Here is a 19,840-nt window from a genome sequence, read left to right on the forward strand (position 1 = left end):
AAATCCAACTATTCAAATCCAATAAACCGGTTTTGTTGTTCAGACTGTTTTTTATTGGATCTATCATACCGGTTCATCTCGGTTTGAAAGAAACTATTTGGTTCGATCCAGTTTAGAATTTGACATAAAATTAATCGTTGTTAAAACGCTATCGTCACTGATTCTCAGTCCAACCGGTAAAATATTACTTATATTGTAACAATGTGAAAGCTATTCAGTTCGACACAATGTCCTCTTTTTTTTTTTCTCCTTATATTTTGAGGTGTTGTCTTCCTTTTTTCTCCTTATATTTTGAGGTGTTGATCAGCCACCAAAGTCCTAAAAGTGATGGCAAAAACCGAATATTTGCTATATCTAAAACAAAATAATAAAAAAATTGTGGAATTATGAGTATAATCACTAAAAACTATTTTTAAAGCAATACAAAATTTTTAATTTAAATGGTTTGTGATATTTTCCAAAAATAATACTAATAAAAAAAATCCTATGAGTTATGCCTTTAAGTTTTCTCTTATGGCTACCCTGTCCATACACCCCCACCCCACCCCCACCCCATAAAAGTAAAAGAATAAATATAAAACTGCCCCATCCCAACCCAAGTCTCACAGCTACATATACATATCTCAAATAGTTTCCACATCAAAAACCATATTCCTCACGCCTCTATTCTTTCTCTCTCACTGCCCCCACACATACTTTTCTCACGTTCACAAACACACACATGTCCTTAACTCACTTCCCTTTTAACCTACCAGAGACACTCTGGTGGACACAGCAACAACACCCATACCCTATTATGGACTCCTCCCCCAAACCCCCCGTCTCTTCCACCGACCACCACCATCAACCACCCACCTCCACCTTCAATTTCGACATTAACAACCAATACTACCACCAACAAGAATCCGACGAACAAGATTCCACCGACCACCTTTCTAAAGAACCCATGTTCGAGAAGCCATTAACTCCCAGCGACGTCGGAAAACTCAACCGCCTCGTCATTCCCAAACAATACGCCGAGAAATACTTCCCACTCGGCGGCACTGACTCTACCTCCGCCGCCGCCGTAGACCAGCAGAAAGGCTTGTTGCTGAGTTTCGAGGATGAGACCGGAAAGCCGTGGCGTTTCCGCTACTCCTATTGGAACAGTAGTCAAAGCTACGTGTTAACAAAAGGGTGGAGTCGTTTCGTGAAAGAAAAACGTTTGGATGCGGGTGATGTTGTTTTATTTGAGCGCCATAGATTCGACTGTGACAGGCTGTTTATCGGGTGGAGAAGAAGGCCGGTGCAAGATAGTATAGCGGTGGCTCCGCCTGCAGCCGCCGGTGGTGGTCCTCAGATTAATGGGTGGACCACCGGAGTTGTCTATGATGGGCAGTATAATTATCCTTCCCACCACCTAACTCCATCTCTTCCTCATCCATACCAACCTGACTGTCTTCATGCAGGTAATTTATAATTGTTTTTTTCTAAAAAAAATAATTTAAAATTTCTCATTTTTCCCAATTATGTTGTATGTATACGTGTGCATTTGGATATTAATTACAAATCGTCACACTTCCCCACCAAATTTTTTGGAGTTCATCACATAATTACTCCCTCTTTTTAAGAAAATTCCTCATTTGATTACATAAGTTCCAACATATTTAATGTTATCTTTTATAGCCCAAAAATAACCTTTTTTTTTTATTCTTAAAGAGACTAGAAATTTACATTATTCATGTTGACATATTCAAATCTCGCGTCTATCTTTGAAATTATATCTTTAAATGTTTTTCAATAGTTTCTTTTTGTATAATCTTAGTTTCATGTATAAGAGTAAAACATATTTACAAGTTGATAAAATAAATGTTTTCTAGTATATAAATAAATATTGATATAATAATAATCATGGAAATGCAGGAGGTATAAATTATAATGTAGAAAATAACCAAAGAGATATGGTGAGTAGTGGGAACCCAAGGAGGGTAAGACTGTTTGGTGTGAACCTTGAATGCCCAGATGAATCTGAGCCATCCACTCCAGATGGATCGAGCCATGGTGGTCAACCCCACTACCAATATTACGCCAATTCCAACGATCTCAATCACAATATGGTACGTTGCTTTTTTTTATATATTTGTGTGCGTATTTTTATTATTTATGTACTATGTTTATTAGTGTAACAGTATATAACCCCAAATCCCAATTCCTTGATTTATAAATTAATTAAAAGATTTTTTGAATCGATATATATATCATTTTAAAGTTGAAGTCTGTGAAAATCCAACCTGATTAACTCTATTTTGGAAGGTTTTATATTAAATGATCACCAATAGATAAGTATTCATATTATGTTTTCAAGAAATATTAAAGAAAATAATGTGGAAGAAAATGAAGTTATGATGGTCTTTTGTATCGTCTAAACATTTTGGTAATTGAATGGATGAACTTAAAGATGGGAATTTTTTTTTTCTAATCCAAACCTTGTGCTTTGAAAATTGTTGACCTTTTACTTGAGCAAGTTGTCATTTTACATTTAGTCAGATAGATTAATAGTGAAGTACTATATATTTCCATTTACATATATATAAGAGTCAGCATATATTTCTATGTTTTTCAAATGGTGTTTTTATTTTCATTTTATAACTACACATATATAAGAGTCAGCTTTGGGTTTTGTGTTTTATAAAGAGTGTGGATCAACTAAAAATGTTATTTTAAACTGTTGTGTTTGAATTAAATCTTTTAGTATAAAGTAATATTTAATTAAATGATTGAATTTAATCTTAAAATGTATTTATTTGGAAAGTGGTACTCTATGGATGTTTTTCTAGGGGAAAGTGTTTCATTTCTGTATATAATTAAGTGGAAATATTTGGTAATGATTTTGCTGCCTCTTCTAAAGAAGCATATATTTTCTGTACATTTAATTAATATATTTAGACTGGTCAAACTCTTAAGTGTCATAAATATTATATTTATTAATTGGAATTATGGTAATGTGCATGCATATTGCCATTGCAATAAACTGCCTCGTTAGCTTTACATCTATTAATATATATGCAACTGGTGCTATGAAAAAACATTTTTTAATAATTTTTAATTAAGTAAAGTCCGTATGAAGTTTAATTCCATTTCTGAATTGTCAAATTTGAACTTTAATGCCACATCAAAAACATAAATGGACCAACATATTTGAAGCGTCTTTTATTGTAAATGGAATTGTAGATGTTTTAAGCCATCACTAGTTTGTCCCTCGTTTTAATTATTTCCAAATAAATGCAACTTAGATGGTATATATATATATATATATATATATATATATATATATATATATATATATATATATATATATATATATATATATATATATACATCATGGTTTTTCCTTATATAAATAAGATTCTTTAGATAATATATGGTCGTTATTTTTCTAGAAAATTGAAATCAACATATTAGTAGAGGAGACTAATATCAATGCATTTATTACTCACATCACATGGCAAAAAATTTAAAATGGTGTGAAGGCAAATAATAATAATAATAAAGAAAAAGAAGAAGAAAAAGAAATTTCTAGCCGCATGACAAAGATTTGAAATGGAAGTGAGAGAGTGTGGTCCGATATTTTGACTTTAGTTACACATCAAATGTAAATAGAACTGGACCAAAATATAACTTTTTTTAGTTGCATTCTAACAAGCTTTTAAGTCTTACATAGAATTTAAGATTCTTCCTAAACTATTAGATCTTTCCGGTATATATATATATATATATATATATATATATATATATATATATATATATATATATATATATATATATATATATATATATAATCTTCAAATTACGTAGTTTTGATATATTTTGTAAAACATAAGGTAATTAAGTTAATTATATAAATGTTGTTTCGGTCATTTCACATGTTTAATCAAAAATTCTTATTCATAAAAAAATAACATATCAGCTTATTATGTTTTTTTACTTAATTAGTTAACTTAAATATATTTTTTTCATAAAATAATACAAAAGAAACTTAAGTTTTTTTTAAATAAGCAATACCAAAAGCCATCTTACTTATATCTTCTCTTCATGAATTGTGTCCCGTATTTTCTCTTCATTAATCGTGTCTCCATTTGTGAATTTATTTACATGTGTGTTTATTTATTTTCTCAAAGAAAAAAAAATATAATAAATAATGTTCATTTGTAAGTCTTGAACTTAACCAAAGTTATCATCTAGCAAAGTAGCATTGTTCAAGAAAAACCTTTAGCATAGTATATCATTCTTGTATGTTATATTTATATACAAGCATTAACAAAGATAAATAAGTTGTGTTTTCTCTTTTCATGATATTATTTAAAGCTAAGAGATATTATTAGTATTGTTACATTATTAAATTAATCGTGGGTGCTACTGTGTGTTTGTAACAGAACATCAATTTCAGCCAGATGAGGTACCACCAACACCAAGGATAAGATCTGAGGAATGTGACATGTATTGGATTTCTCAATTTTGTCAACAAACACCAATTATTTTCCATTGGATTCTGCCCAACTATTTGGAAGACCAAATCCCATGTTTTCATATAATCCTAACACTAAAATCCCCTCAAAAAATATTTAGTACATAAAAATCCCAGAAAAAAAAATTATATAGACGAATTTCACAACCCCACAAGATAGCCATGAATCGAAATATCTATTGAAAAATTGCAAAAGAGGAAAAAAAAAAAAAGGAAAAAGGCGATGATTATTAGGGGTAGAAAGGGAAATAGAGGGGACCCATTTAGGTAATTGGGCAACTGTTGTGATTCGGTATGATAGATTTTTGCTGTGTAGTATAGTAGTAGTACTTGGTGATAGTACTAATCTGCCCTCTGCCTTCTGCCCTCTGATGCTGCTTCTGTTCCAACAGTATGAATGAAACCAATGCTACTAACTTCCATTTGCTTTTTAATTTCTTAATGTAATTTGTGTACCATTTCTAATTTTTATTTTTAGTTCTTTTTTAATTATGTAAAAGTCTTCTTTCTAATATAATTAATTTCCTATATACACCAAGAATTTCAAAAAGTAGATGTATGTAAATCATTTCAATTAGAAGAGGATATCATGCAAAAGTGAAATAATCAAAAAAAACTTGAAAAACATGTGTAAATATCATAAAGTAGATGTATGTTGATCATCTCAATTAGAAAAGGATATCATGCAAAAGTAAAATAATCAAAAAACTTGAAAAACATGTGTAAATATCATAAGAAAATGACATTATGGTTTGAGGTATGATGAGATGAAATATTCATATGTATTCATGTATGATCGGATTTACATACAAGTAATATACAATCAAGTATGTAATATTTTTTTAATAATGGGTATTCAATCCAACATCAAGATTTATTTTTTTATCCAAATGCAGTGTTAAATATCTCCGCCCTATTCCACATCTTAATTAGTTTTTGGCATTTGTGAATAAAAAATTACAAAATTCGAAATTTTTACTAGTTCTTTCATATATAATTTGTGTGAGGTGTATGTGGATAAGCTTGTTTATAATCTGACTTATTTTATAAGCTTGTTGCAATTTAATGTTATATGATACCACAAAATTAGTTAATAATAGTTTATAAACTAGTTTTTGATAAGTTATTTGAAATAGGTTATTTATAAGTTAGTTATAAGTTAAAAGTTAGATTAACACGTCAAACACAACTTGGGTGTTACTTTTTTTTTATAGTTATGTCCCTTCAATTCAAAATGTTATAATTTTTTGTTCATCTTACTAAATTTGAGAAAATTGTAGGGATTGTCCTTATAGTTTGCTAACTTTTGTGGGTACTCTCCTATGAGTTTCAAAACGGGTTAATTTCATTGTAATCAAACGAGCTATAAAATATTTGAAGTGTACTCATTTATTGTACTTATTAAATTCGTAAAATTTTATTTTACCTACTAAAAGGGGAAACACTCCATTTGATCCAAGTTTCACGGTATTGGGTCCATCTAATGTGATGGTTCTCCCTTCTAAACATACAAGGGCATCACCTCCTCCTATGATGTGGATGTTCTACTATTATGCCTAAAGGTGCACACCAAAATCGGATAATCGATTCCAAACCAGTCTGATCCAAAATCTAAATTCAATCAAAACTAGATTTTTACTAAACCGGATTGGATAATATAATCCATCGGATTATAACTGGATCATAATTCTATACCTAAGACCGATTTATCCCTAGATTATAAATAGTTTTTTGGATAGTATGTATATGAATCCAGTTTCAAACTAGTTTTTATACTCGTTATAAACGAAAACATTTAGTTATTTTTTTTCTAACTTTGGGAGAACAATAAAAAAAATTGCCTATATTAACTTTTATGGGCTTTTTTGCCCCCTCTAAACTGATAACAATAGACGTTAGATGTTAGTATTCCACACAAAAAAAAAAACGCAAACACATATCTCTACTCATAAAAAATTGCATATAATTCAAGAAAGTCAAGACATTATTCCGTTCCAGACTCGAACGTTGATGTGGTGAAAATCTTATAAACCGATCGGCCAAAAGATGTTTAGGAACATTATGATTTGTGAGAAATGTTGAACATGAGAAAACAGCTCGTTGCAAAAAGTATGGCACACTTATAAGTAAATTTTGAAATAGCACTTTGCGAACACATGCATATAAAATTTGTAACATCCCAAAAATTAAGATAAAATTTTCATTTATAAATTCATTTTGATCATACGAAAATCACATCAAACAATCGAAAGTATAGTGTAGTAAAATGATATTAGAGTACAAAATCCTAAAATCACGTGATGTGGAAAAACATAGGTGGATGCAGTGCGATCAGCTCGGGCCCCTCCCTTTCGAGCTGGAAGTACCTAAAACATAAATTAAAAACTATAAGCACATAGCTTAATGAATTCCCCCAAAATACCCTATACCATACATACATAACAGTCAAAAACATAGTGAGTCTATTTTATCCCATTCGGTATCTTTCAATCGGTACTAGGTCTATTTCATCCCTCTTCGGTATCTTTCAACCGGTACTGAGTCTATTTCACCCCCTTCGGTATATTCCAATCAGCAATGGGTCTATTTCACCCCTTTCGGTATCTTTCAACCGGTATCAGGAATATTTCACCCCTACCACTAACACATATAATCATAACAATAAGAGTCACAGAGACATCTCGCAGATACATGCATAACAGGTAATTGTCACGTAGACAATCATCATACTACAAACATAATCTTGTGGGCAGGCATTGGTGCCTTCAACCCACAGATACAGTGATGGAAACTCACCTTAGACTGAAGATATCAAATCACACTCGAGCTACTGACTCTTAAAATCCTCACTCTAAATCACAAGTAATAAAACCCTATTTAGAAATCAGGTCAATAACCCATCCCAAGAGTCCAAACCCTAAATCATGGCTTTAAATGAAAAAGGCTACTTAGTCATTGCCTTATTGGCCCTAATTCATCAAGGCCCAAATACACTTAGTTCGAAAGCCCAAAAGATATAACATGTCCAAAATTGGCCCAAGTCCAAAGGCCTAACACAGAAAAGCTCACAACCCAAAAAGGGGCCCAAAATCCCTAAGTCCCAAAAATGGCCCGAAATAAAGCCCAAGTCTCTTCTCATAAGTATGCTAAGTGTACCATCAGTACATCCGACGTACTCGGAAGCTTTGCATTGTAGGGACCCCAAGCGTGTACACTCACCGTACATATGAGTACGCCCCAAATGGCCAAAATCCCTTTTTAAGGTCTTAATCAGTTAAGACCTAACGTCCAACTTAAGATCTAGTCTCCTTAAAATGTATTAATCCATAAAATTGAAAACTTTATGCTTTTGTGTGTCTTAAAAGAGTCAAATCTTGGACTTTATTACACTAACTTCTTGAAACCACCTTCAACCCTTGCATGGTTGAACTTAACCCATCAAGACTCCATTTTTATGCTTAAGGGACACTAGAAACCCTAGGATCTATCGTTATAACCTTCTGGTGTAACTCATACTCTCAAGAAACACTTTAAGGACCATTTTATGAAGAAATAAGCCCTAAACTAGAACTAACACATGCAGTCATCAAGGTAGGAGCTTTTTACCTCTAACAAGCTTGAAATGGTTAATAACTTCTGGATCTGCAAGCTTCATCTTGACTAATGCTCCTCCACTAGTCTTCTTCTTCTTCACTAAGCACTACACACACCCAAAACACACATACACACACAAGCTTAATATCTTTAGAAAATTGATTAGGTTTTCAAGGTTAGCTAAAAAAGGCAATGAAGGTTGAGTAGGTGAAGGACTTGAGGAGCATAATGACCTTAAATAGTGTGTAAACCTTAAAAATTAGGGTTTCCCCTAGCTTGCGTACGTACTGTGTATGCATGGGTATGCGTAGTGTACGTAGGGGACACTGCGCTTCGTGCATGTATAGAGTATGTTGTGTGTACCTTGTTTACGCCCAGTGAACTCAAGTCCGGTCCATAGATAATCAAATAATTAGCGAAAGATTTTACCTGGCGATTCGGTTGTTACAATTCTCCCTCACTTGTATCAGACTTTATCCTCGAAGTCTGCTGCCACAAATAACTCGGGGTAATGCTCCCTTATCTCTTCTTCAGGGTCTCACGTCCACTCAGAGCCCTTTTGGTGCTGCCATTACACCTTTACCAAACCCACAACCTTGTTCCTCAAGGTTTTCGTCTTCCGTTCAAGGATCGCCACCAGTCTCTCAATGTAGTCTAAGCATCCATCCACCTGAATATCCTCCAACGAAACCACTGCAGAATCATCAACCAAACACTTTCGCATCTGAGAGACGTTGAAAGTACCGTGAATTTGCCTAAGCTCCTCCGGGAGATCCAAACGATACACCACCCTGCCCACCCGGGCTACAACCCTAAAAGGACCAATATACTTGGGGCCTAGCTTAACCCACTTCCTGAACCAGATGACACCTTTCCATGGTGACACCTTCAGGAGTAACATATCCCCGACCTAGAACTCCAAATCTGATTGGCGTCTGTCTACATAGCTTTTTTGCTGACTCTACGTTGTCTGAAGTCTACCACGAACCTGTTGAATCATCTCGGTCGTCTTGAGTACCACCTCAGTACTCCTCATGAATCGTTGGCCTACCTCACCCCAACACATCGGGGTCATACACTTCCTCCCATAGATCATCTCAAAAGGAGTTCGATCAATGTTAGCATGATAAATGTTGTTATATGGAAATTCTGCTAACAGAGGATATGTATCCCAACTACCACCAAAATCCAGAATGCAAGCCCGCATCATATCCTCCAATGTCTGGAGGGTCCACTCACTCTGACCGTCCGTCTGCGGGTGAAAAGTTGTGCTGAACTGCAGACAAGTACCCAAATCCTCGTGAAATCTCTTCCAAAACTTGGAAGTGAACCGAACATCCCTATCCAAGACCACAAAAACCGGCACCCCATGCTATGCCACAACCTCCCGAATGTAGATGTCTGCCAACTTCTTCGTAGAGATACTCTCCTAGATCGGGATAAAATGCGCACTCTTGGTCAATCGATCCATGATGACCCATATTAAATCCACTCCATGCGCCTCCTGATGCAATTTAGTGACCCATATCGTAATCTCTTCCCATTTCCAAATAGGAATATCCCACGACTCCATTTTTTCGTGGGATCGTTGATGCTCGGCCTTGACTTTCCTGCAAGTCAATCACCTCTCCACATAGCATGCCACATTCTGCTTCACACATGGCCACCAATAATCAGGTCGGATACCTTTATACATCTTTTTCACTTCGAGATGAATATAGAATCTCGACTTGTGCACTCTTCCATCAAAATATGCCATGCATCATCCTAGTACGGAACCCACACCCTCCAATGAAGGGTCACTAACCCCCGGCTATCATAATTGAAGGAAGCCACATGTCCTACAATGTGCTCACACTTCCGGTGCTCTTCCTTCATAGCCTAAATCTAAGCCTCTCGAATCTGATTTAATAATGGGGTAATCACTGTCATCCTCAAACATAAATCTCTGATCGAAGCTACAACCGCCTGACTGCTGAGAGCATCGGCCACCATGTTGGCCTTCCCCGGGTGATAAAGGATCTAATAATCATAATCTTTCACCACATCCAACCATCTGCGTTGCCTCATGTTCAGATTTTGTTGTTCCATCAAATACCTAAGGCTTTTATGATTTATGTAGATAGTACAACGGACCCATAGAGGTAATGTTGCCAAATAATGAGGCTTTAGCTGGCTCAAAGCATACGTAATCACATGAATCCACTTCATCAACACTGCACCTAAACCTGTGATTGAAGCATTACAATATACCACAAAGTCCTTAACACCCTATGGCAAGGTCATAATTGGTGCCTCACATAATTTATGTCTCAAGGTCTCAAAAGATGTCTGTTGTTCAGGCCCCCAACGAAATGTGATAGTCTTCTTTGTCATCTTGGTCAAGGGGACTACTATCTTGCAGAAATCTTGAATAAATATCTTATAGTAACCTACCAATCCAAGGAAACTCCAAATCTCAGATGGAGACCTTGGAACCTCCCACCTCATCACTGCCTCAAACTTGGCCGGATCGGCCAGAATGTCGATCTGGTTGACAAGGTGTCCCAAAAACGACACCTCACATAACCAGAACTCACAGTTGGAGAACTTTACATACAGTCTCTCCCTCCTCAGAGTCTCTAATACCTCCCTCAGATGCTCCTCATGTTGCTCCTAGGTCTTGGAATACACCAGGATGTCATCCATAAACACTATCACATACTGATCCAAGATGGGCTTGCTGTAACATCCCCAATTTCATGGCCAGAAAAGACCGATTTGTTTATGCTTTGTTTTTAAAATCAGAGTAATCATTTAAAGAAAATTGTTGCGGAATTTGTCCCCAAAATAAAAAAAATATGATAAGAATTTATCAAAGCATTTCTTAAAGAAAAGTATTTTCATTATATAACAAAATCTCGGGATGTCATGTTCCGATACAGACACATAAACATAAACAGAACTTACAATTATTTACACTAATGATTTACATCTCCTTTATTCTCTCAGTGAATTATGTCTTCGTATTGATACCTGTGATACAAAGAAAACTGAGTGGGTCAGGCTTGGGAGCCTGGTGAGCATATAGGGTTTTCAACCCACAATAATACATTTATTAAATACAATTATCAACAATCAACCCAAATACCCATCCCCATTATCTTCTTTATTTATTAAGGTTTTACCCTAAGAATCGATTATACTTTCTTCATTCATTCCTAAGGGTTTACCTAAGGAACTGGCACACAGTCCATTTGCTACCACGGTTTATACAACAGGCACTACGTCGCATAGTCACCAGGGTTCATACAATTGGCACTACGTCTCATAGTCACCAGGGTTTACACAATAGGCACTACATCTCATAGTCACCTGGGTTTACACCAAAGGCACGAAGTCACATCGTCACCAAGGTTTATCAAATAGGCACGAAGTCGCATCATCACCAAGGCTTACTCAATAGGTACGAAGTCGCATCGTCACCAACTATTCCATCTACCCATGTTCTACCCAACATTTTTGTAGATATAAATACAAACACAATTTAAATCATTTAACACCCGTATAAAAACATCAATTCCAAATCCATCTCAAATAGATAATTAATATATAACACATAGCACGTATTTTATAAAATACTTCATATTTATGTGTAAGATGAAAGTGACTATACACTCACTTGATCAGAAGATGATCGGGCAGCACTACGGCTTACTGAAGTAGTGTTTCTCCGTAGATCTGGAAGATCTTCACAAAAACCGGCTCCTCGCAGGCAGCGCTTCAGCTCGGGAATAACGCTCTTCGGGATCCTCGGGGCTTCGGATCTTGCTTCGGGGCTCGGAAATATTACCGGGGCTTCGGGGTATAAACGGCACACAAAACGAGGCAAAAACTAGAGAGAAGAAAGAGTTTGAACAAGAGAAAATGGCTGATTTCGAGTTCTATTTATAGGCTGAGGGTCTGGGATTACGCGGGGCGTAATCTCAAATTACGCAGGGCGTACTCAGTACGCGGGGCTTTCTCGAGTTACGCAGGGCGTACTTTGACATCATTGCGTGCGTCGACTGGTGGCACTCGAGTATTGGTCAGACAAGTTGCACCCCTTTGAGTACGCTGGGCGTAATTTGACTCGTCGAACTTCTAAATTGCGTAACTTTCACATACGAGCTCTGTTTTCGACGTTCTTATATCCACGCGTAGGTGAGACTACGCTCTACAACTTTCGTTTAGACTCCGTTGGCTAATTTTGACTTTATTTTTATTATATTATTTTTAGTAGGCCGAGACTGGAAAACTCCGTTATAAATTCATAGCTTCTTCATCCGACGTCCGTTTTCGCCTATCTTTTTATCGTTTCACTACAATTGACGAGATCTTCGATTCTCGTTTAGATTGTTTTGGCTAAAAACCGCTCGATCTCAAATCGAGTATTTGGGCTGCATACTGCTAAGCTGAAACTTAGAAAAATCATAACTTCGTCATACTAAGTCAGATTTGGACGTTCTTTTTATGCACGCTCACGGTTTAACGAACTCTACAACTTTCATTTAGATCACTAAGGCTAAATATTGCTCTAACATAAATTCACTTTTTACGTCATTCAGCGTCATGCCGGTTCTATCGCGAAACTTCGACATGTCATAACTTCTTCGTTATAATTCGGATTTCGACGTTCTTTATATGTACGGAATCCTTGTAACATATACTATAACCTAGTTAAGATTATTCATTCTAAATAATCTTCTATCAGAAACTCATTTTTGACGCTTATCGTCCTTAAATTGACTAGCCCTGATCTACGGGCGTTACAATTATCTCCCCCTTAGGATGATTACGTCCCGAAATCATCAATGAAATAGGACTTGCATAATGTTTCCTCACGTTATTTCTTCATCCTAGGTAATAACCGTAACTTCTATGTTTCCTCGAAAGAGTATTTAACTCTTATGGCTTTCTTGACCGCAGAAGATGCCCAATCTTGCATCTGCTTATCGTATCATGTTGTACTTTCAATCGTAACCTTCAAGTTGCCAAGTAAGTCCTTATTGTGGACTCCTTCTTCTTCTTAGGATAAATACTTTCCTTTATCTATTGTAACAGACTGATGAGTCGTGCTCTAATGACCTCTCATCGAATGATGTAATGCTTAGACTCAGGTCTCTTAGAGTTAAATTCCAAAATGGAATATACCTTCCTTCATATTCTAATGTGATATAATCACATTTCAGCATGTAGCATTTCTGCCTACAAACTTCTTTTAACAACGAGCGCGACACTATCAATCGCATTAACTTCAACCTTCTGACTTAAGTCATATGTTACATCTAACTTGGTCCTCTAGACCACGTAACATACTCCTCGTAGTCGAACTCAAATTTAAACATGACCACTAGGTTCGGAACAAGAACCATCTTACTAGTCATTACCGAAAACAATGGTAATGACATACCAGAATAAAATGGAATCAATCACTAGCTTCTTGGTAACCTTGTGACTTTCCCTGATCCAAGTGCGAGTCCTGTGCTTCCGGTAGTATATGCATCTACTACCTTTCACACATACTCATACTCGTCCCAAGTATTGTCTCTCAGTCGAACCAAGTCACTATACAAAAATCACACAATCATTTAACACATCAGGTACTAAAACCATAAATATCACATAAATATCAAAACCAGGGTTTACATTATAACTTGAAATGATTACACAAAAGTTCAAGTTCACCCTATACTATGCCTTTAATTGGCTACATCATAAGTTGATCCTTGGATATAAATTCCTCATCCTTGATTCGCTTCGTCGAGGATCATGTGGAATGACCTTGGCTGTGGCGGTGCGTTTTTCTTTGGGCAGTCTCTAGAAATATGCCTTTCCTCGTTACATCCGTAGCACACCTTTTTGTTGGATGCGCACTTGTTGGCGTAATGCCCCGTCTTCCCATATTTGTAGCAAGTCATATCCTTGCTACACTTCCCGAAGTGTTTCTTTTTACACTTCTCGCACCACTTAGCTTCATCTCTTCCTCCAGATTTCAAGAATTTGGTTTCTTTGTTGATTATTGAAGACCCTTCATGTTTCCTCTTCTCTCCAACTTCATCTCTCTCCAGACCCTTTTCTTTTATTTGGGTTTCAACATTTTTGGCTGCCCAGATGGCGGCTTTCAAAGTGGTTGCTTGCTTGACTATCGGACCAAAGTCCGCTGGTAATCCATTGGCAAACTTGATGACCTTGGAAAGTTCAGTTGGAAGTAGGTATGGAATAAGCTTCATCTTTTCCGTAAAGCTTGTGGCGTATTCAGTGATGCTCAATTTTCCCTTCTTCAGATTCTGGAACTCATTGTTGATTTCCAGGAGATCCTGCTCAGAGCAGTATTGCATTTTCAATTGTACCACGAACTCTTCCCAAGACATCTTGCTAGCTTCCCCCTTGGGCATCGAACCGGCCAGTAACTTTCACCAGCTCAGTACTCCAGATTTTAATAGAGGAATTGCAAGAGTGGTCTTATGTCTGTTACTACACTCGCAACTTTCAAACATTGTCTCCATCTCGGAGATCCAGTCCATGACTTGCACCGGCGTCGGGCTCCCAGATAGACACGGTGGTTTGGATGCCATTAAATCCTTGTATTTACATCCTCTTCCATCATTTCCTCCATCACAATTGTTTTGTCTAACAATTGGTGGGTTGGCTTGACCAACGGTACCACTGAAGTTTCCATCTTCCGATGGTCCTCCATTCACTTCGGGTTCTTCAACTTGGATTGAAAGTTCTTCACGATTTTGTTGAAGCAGACGTCTAGTTTCTTCCATCTGACGATCCAACATCGTCTGAATCATCAATTGTACACCAGCCATTGTTATCGGCTCAGGTGCTGCTGCTACGACAGGTATTTGCTCAATCACGGGGTGGTTGATTCCTGTTTTCATCAGCATTTCCAACTCCACTTCTTGTTCTCACCATTTTTGATCTACACACTGAATAAGGTTAAATTAGATCCTCATTCACGATAGATATTCAAATCGTCCTTATCACTCCGAAACGTTTATATGCTAGTTCTAATATCGTAGCCATACGTTTAGAATCCTAAACACATAAGGTTTCCAGATCCGGTCGGCAACAGACCATAGATCCGAACAAATAATAACATCAATATAGTTATCACACAAAACATTTTGCACATAAAATCATTTTAGGCATCATTCCTAAAATAAACTAGTGCTTGTGTCAATTTAGGTGTACTACCTAACATATTTTAGACACACTCCTCACAATCATTACTTAGCATTCTAAGTTTAAGTCTAGAAATTTCCTACAAATTCCTAGTTCGCTTAAACTAATGCTCTGATACCAACTGTGACATCCCCAATTTCATGGCCAGAAAAGACCGATTTGTTTATGCTTTGTTTTTAAAATCAGAGTAACCGTTTAAAGAAAATTGTTGCGGAATTTGTCCCCAAAATAAAAAAATATGATAAGAATTTATCAAAGCATTTCTTAAAGAAAAGTATTTTCATTATATAACAAAATCTCGAGATGTCATTTTCCGATACAGACACATAAGCATAAACAGAACTTACAATTATTTACACTAATGATTTACATCTCCTTTATTCTCTCAGTGAATTATGTCTTCGTATTGATACCTGTGATACAAAGAAAACTGAGTGGGTCAGGCTTGGGAGCCTGGTGAGCATATAGGGTTTTCAACCCACAATAATACATTTATTAAATACAATTATCAACAATCAACCCAAATACCCATCCCCATTATCTTCTTTATTTATTAAGGTTTTACCCTAAGAATCGATTATACTTTCTTCATTCATTCCTAAGGGTTTACCTAAGGAACTGGCACACAGTCCATTTGCTACCACGGTTTATACAACAGGCACTACGTCGCATAGTCACCAGGGTTCATACAATTGGCACTACGTCTCATAGTCACCAGGGTTTACACAATAGGCACTACATCTCATAGTCACCTGGGTTTACACCAAAGGCACGAAGTCACATCGTCACCAAGGTTTATCAAATAGGCACGAAGTCGCATCATCACCAAGGCTTACTCAATAGGTACGAAGTCGCATCGTCACCAACTATTCCATCTACCCATGTTCTACCCAACATTTTTGTAGATATAAATACAAACATAATTTAAATCATTTAACACCCGTATAAAAACATCAATTCCAAATCCATCTCAAATAGATAATTAATATATAACACATAGCACGTATTTTATAAAATACTTCATATTTATGTGTAAGATGAAAGTGACTATACACTCACTTGATCAGAAGATGATCGGGCAGCACTACGGCTTACTGAAGTAGTGTTTCTCCGTAGATCTGGAAGATCTTCACAAAAACCGGCTCCTCGCAGGCAGCGCTTCAGCTCGGGAATAACGCTCTTCGGGATCCTCGGGGCTTCGGATCTTGCTTCGGGGCTCGGAAGTATTACCGGGGCTTCGGGGTATAAACGGCACACAAAACGAGGCAAAAACTAGAGAGAAGAAAGAGTTTGAACAAGAGAAAATGGCTGATTTCGAGTTCTATTTATAGGCTGAGGGTCTGGGATTACGCGTGGCGTAATCTCAAATTACGCAGGGCGTACTCGAGTTACGCAGGGCGAACTTTGACGTCATTGCGTGCGTCGATTGGTGGCACTCGAGTATTGGTCAGACAAGTTGCACCCCTTTGAGTCGCTGGGCGTAGTCAAATTACGTTGGGCGTAATTTGACTCGTCGAACTTCTAAATTGCGTAACTTTCGCATACGAGCTCTGTTTTCGACGTTCTTTATATCCACGCGTAGGTGAGACTACGCTCTACAACTTTCGTTTAGACTCCGTTGGCTAATTTTGAATTTATTTTTATTATATTATTTTTAGTAGGCCGGGACTGGAAAACTCCGTTATAAATTCATAGCTTCTTCATCCGACGTCCGTTTTCGCCTATCTTTTTATCGTTTCACTACAATTGACGAGATCTTCAATTCTCGTTTAGATTGTTTTGGCTAAAAACCGCTCGATCTCAAATCAAGTATTCGGGCTGCATACTGCTAAGCTGAAACTTAGAAAAATCATAACTTCCTCATACGAAGTCAGATTTGGACGTTCTTTTTATGCACGCTCACGGTTTAACGAACTCTACAACTTTCATTTAGATCACTAAGGCTAAATATCGCTCTAACATAAATTCACTTTTTACGTCATTCAGCGTCGTGCAGGTTCTGTCGCGAAACTTCGACAGGTCATAACTTCTTCGTTATAATTCGGATTTCGACGTTCTTTATATGTACGGAATCCTTGTAACATATAATATAACCTAGTTAAGATTATTAATTCTAAATAATCTTCTATCAGAAACTCATTTTTGACGCTTATCGTCCTTAAATTGACTAGCCCTGATCTACGGGCGTTACACTTGCATACGCGATAAGGTGCACGACGCAGCTCCTGCAGCTGTGTAGACAACTCATGCATCTCTGGAGGTGCCAACCGATAAGGTGCTTTGGCTATCGGAGCCGCACCTAGAACCAAGTCAATCTGAAACTCCACATGTCTCTCCGGAGGCACTCCAGGAAAAAACTCCTGGAGCACATTTGGGTATTCCCAAACAATTGGTACATCATCAATGGTCACTCCACCTTTCTCCCGGGCATCCATCACATAGGCCACGAACCCATAACATCCCTACTGAAGATAACGCTTGGACCTTGCTACCGAACAGAGAGTCAGCCCATGCTGAGCACCCTCACCATTGATCACCAACTCTATCCCAATTGGGGTCCAAACAAATACCAACTAAAGCCCACAATCAATCAATCCAAGGTGAAGCTTGCCTTTTTCTCAGGTAGCTTTCTTACTCCTATTAAACTAGGGGGCCATTGGTCATATCTTCAATTCGTCGATGGAAAAAAAAGGAAAGAAAGAAAGGGAAGTTTTTTCTTTCTTTCTACAAGAAAGGTAAGTAGGTCCATGCGACCGGCCCCGGATGTACCCTTTAGCCGCGAGGGGAACCGGGTAAACAAAGTCCCGATCAAAATTTAATGGTAGTTCATTGGGACTGTCTTTTGCTCTATCGCCCCATTGGAGCTCAACCAATCCATCCCCACAATGACCTTACTCTCGAGCAGGAGAATCGGAACTAAATCAATCGGATCCTTCTCCCTGAATAACTCCAAAGTGCATCCCCCGTGAACCCTCGACACTCGCACCAGACGATCATTGGCAATCTCAACCTCTAATGGATAATACAACTCTCCTGGAGCATCGTCAAACCTCTTGCTAAGCGCAAGAGATACAAAAGATTGGGTAGCCCCTGAATTGAATAAGACCAATGTAGGAATATTGTTCACAAGGAATGACCCAGTGATCATATCGGGTGCTGCACGAGCCTCCTCGGTTGTCAGCTAAAATGCCCTGCTCTAAACAACTGGCACCTCCGCCTTGCCCTGGCAGCCATCAGTGATCCTCAGAGTCACTGGAGCTGGTGCTACTACTAGTCCTTCTGATGCTAAACTCGGGCAGTTGTCCTTCTCGTGGCCCCTTTGATTGGAATGGAAGCAAATCAGATCTCATGTATGGGTAGTGATGGTAGTAGCAGTGCAATCCCTGCTGAAATGCCCTGTCTTGCCGCACTTGTAACAACCCGAACCACCAGCTCTGTAGACTCTATCATGTGCCCTGCCTCACTTGCCACAGTGGCTCCAGCCCTACTGGCCCTTCAATCTAGAATCGAATTGCTTGGGTTTCTTCACCGAAACCCCAGTTGTCTGCTCATGCTCTGCCTTCCTCTTCCTTATGTGCTCCAAATCAATCTCCCATTCCCGAGCCCTGGATATCATGTCATCCAGAGTCGGAGTCGGTCAGGCGGAAAAGCTAACAAACTCCCTGATATTAGGTCTCGACATGTCATGGTACTGGGTCTTCATTATCTCCTCATATGCAGCGTACTGGGGTACCAATAAAGTTCTCTCTTGGATTTAGCAGTGATCTCCGCCACGGCCTCATTCATCTGTATCATATCTAGAAACTCCATAGCTAATGATTGCACCTCAACAACTGGTGCCAACTCCGCTCGGAACCGGGTCACAAAATCCGACCAGGTCATGGCCTCAATGGTTGGGGCTCCCAAGGTATAGCCAACATCCTCCCACCAATCCCAAGATTTCCGCCTCATACATCCTGCAGTGAACCTCACCTTCGGCCCTTCAGGGCAGAAGCTCATCATCTGGGCACACTCAATATCTACTAGCCAATGCTTGGAGGCAATGGGGTCCTTCACCCCAAAGAATTCTGGTGCCCCACATCCCCTGAAATCCTTGAAGGAGAGAGTGTGGGCCCTAAACTGGCTATCGACCAAATCAGCTCTGAAGATATGAAGGCAATCCTCCATCAGCTCCATGATACCCTCCTCAATCGACCCAAACATCACCGGGGTCGCATCATGGATGCCTCTAGTAATATTTGATGCAATGAACTCTTGTAATCCCTCATCAATTGGTTTGGTGCTTGTGCCTGAACTAGATCCATGAACCCCTGCTCCATTGCGTGTCACCACCATAATGAAACATAACCACTTAAACAATCCGTAAACACACAAAGAGGTTCACACTCTCGAGGTTCCTAGATTCATCATGGTCTTCCTGGTCTCGGGTATAAATCATGTGTTTTCAGTAGTACGGGCCTAATACTACCTTCCACACCTATTTATACCCTCCTCAAGCACTACCTCAACTCCTTCAAGTCACTCCTTCCC

General features: G+C 38.0%; 1 protein-coding gene across 1 annotated transcript; it reads left to right on the forward strand.

Moving 5' to 3' along the window:
- The first annotated feature begins 623 nt into the window (after positions 1–623).
- LOC145086830 (B3 domain-containing protein At2g36080-like) lies at positions 624–5,034 on the forward strand. Its single transcript, XM_079024662.1, has 3 exons — positions 624–1,448; positions 1,903–2,096; positions 4,413–5,034. The coding sequence occupies exons 1-3, from the start codon at positions 722–724 to the stop codon at positions 4,455–4,457; spliced, it is 966 nt and encodes a 321-aa protein (XP_078880788.1). The 5' UTR covers positions 624–721; the 3' UTR covers positions 4,458–5,034.
- Positions 5,035–19,840: the final 14,806 nt, after the last annotated feature.

This window comes from Lactuca serriola, chromosome 2 (genome assembly GCF_051521515.1).
Source record: "Lactuca serriola cultivar US96UC23 chromosome 2, Lser_US96UC23_V15, whole genome shotgun sequence".
NCBI lineage: Eukaryota > Viridiplantae > Streptophyta > Magnoliopsida > Asterales > Asteraceae > Lactuca > Lactuca serriola.

Coding starts and splice junctions, on each gene's coding strand:
- LOC145086830 (XM_079024662.1), top strand. CDS start 722: ATGTCCTTAACTCACTTCCCTTTTAACCTACCAGAGACACTCTGGTGG. Junction 1,449..1,902: donor ACCTGACTGTCTTCATGCAG/GTAATTTATAAT, acceptor ATGGAAATGCAG/GAGGTATAAATTATAATGTA. Junction 2,097..4,412: donor ACGATCTCAATCACAATATG/GTACGTTGCTTT, acceptor TGTTTGTAACAG/AACATCAATTTCAGCCAGAT.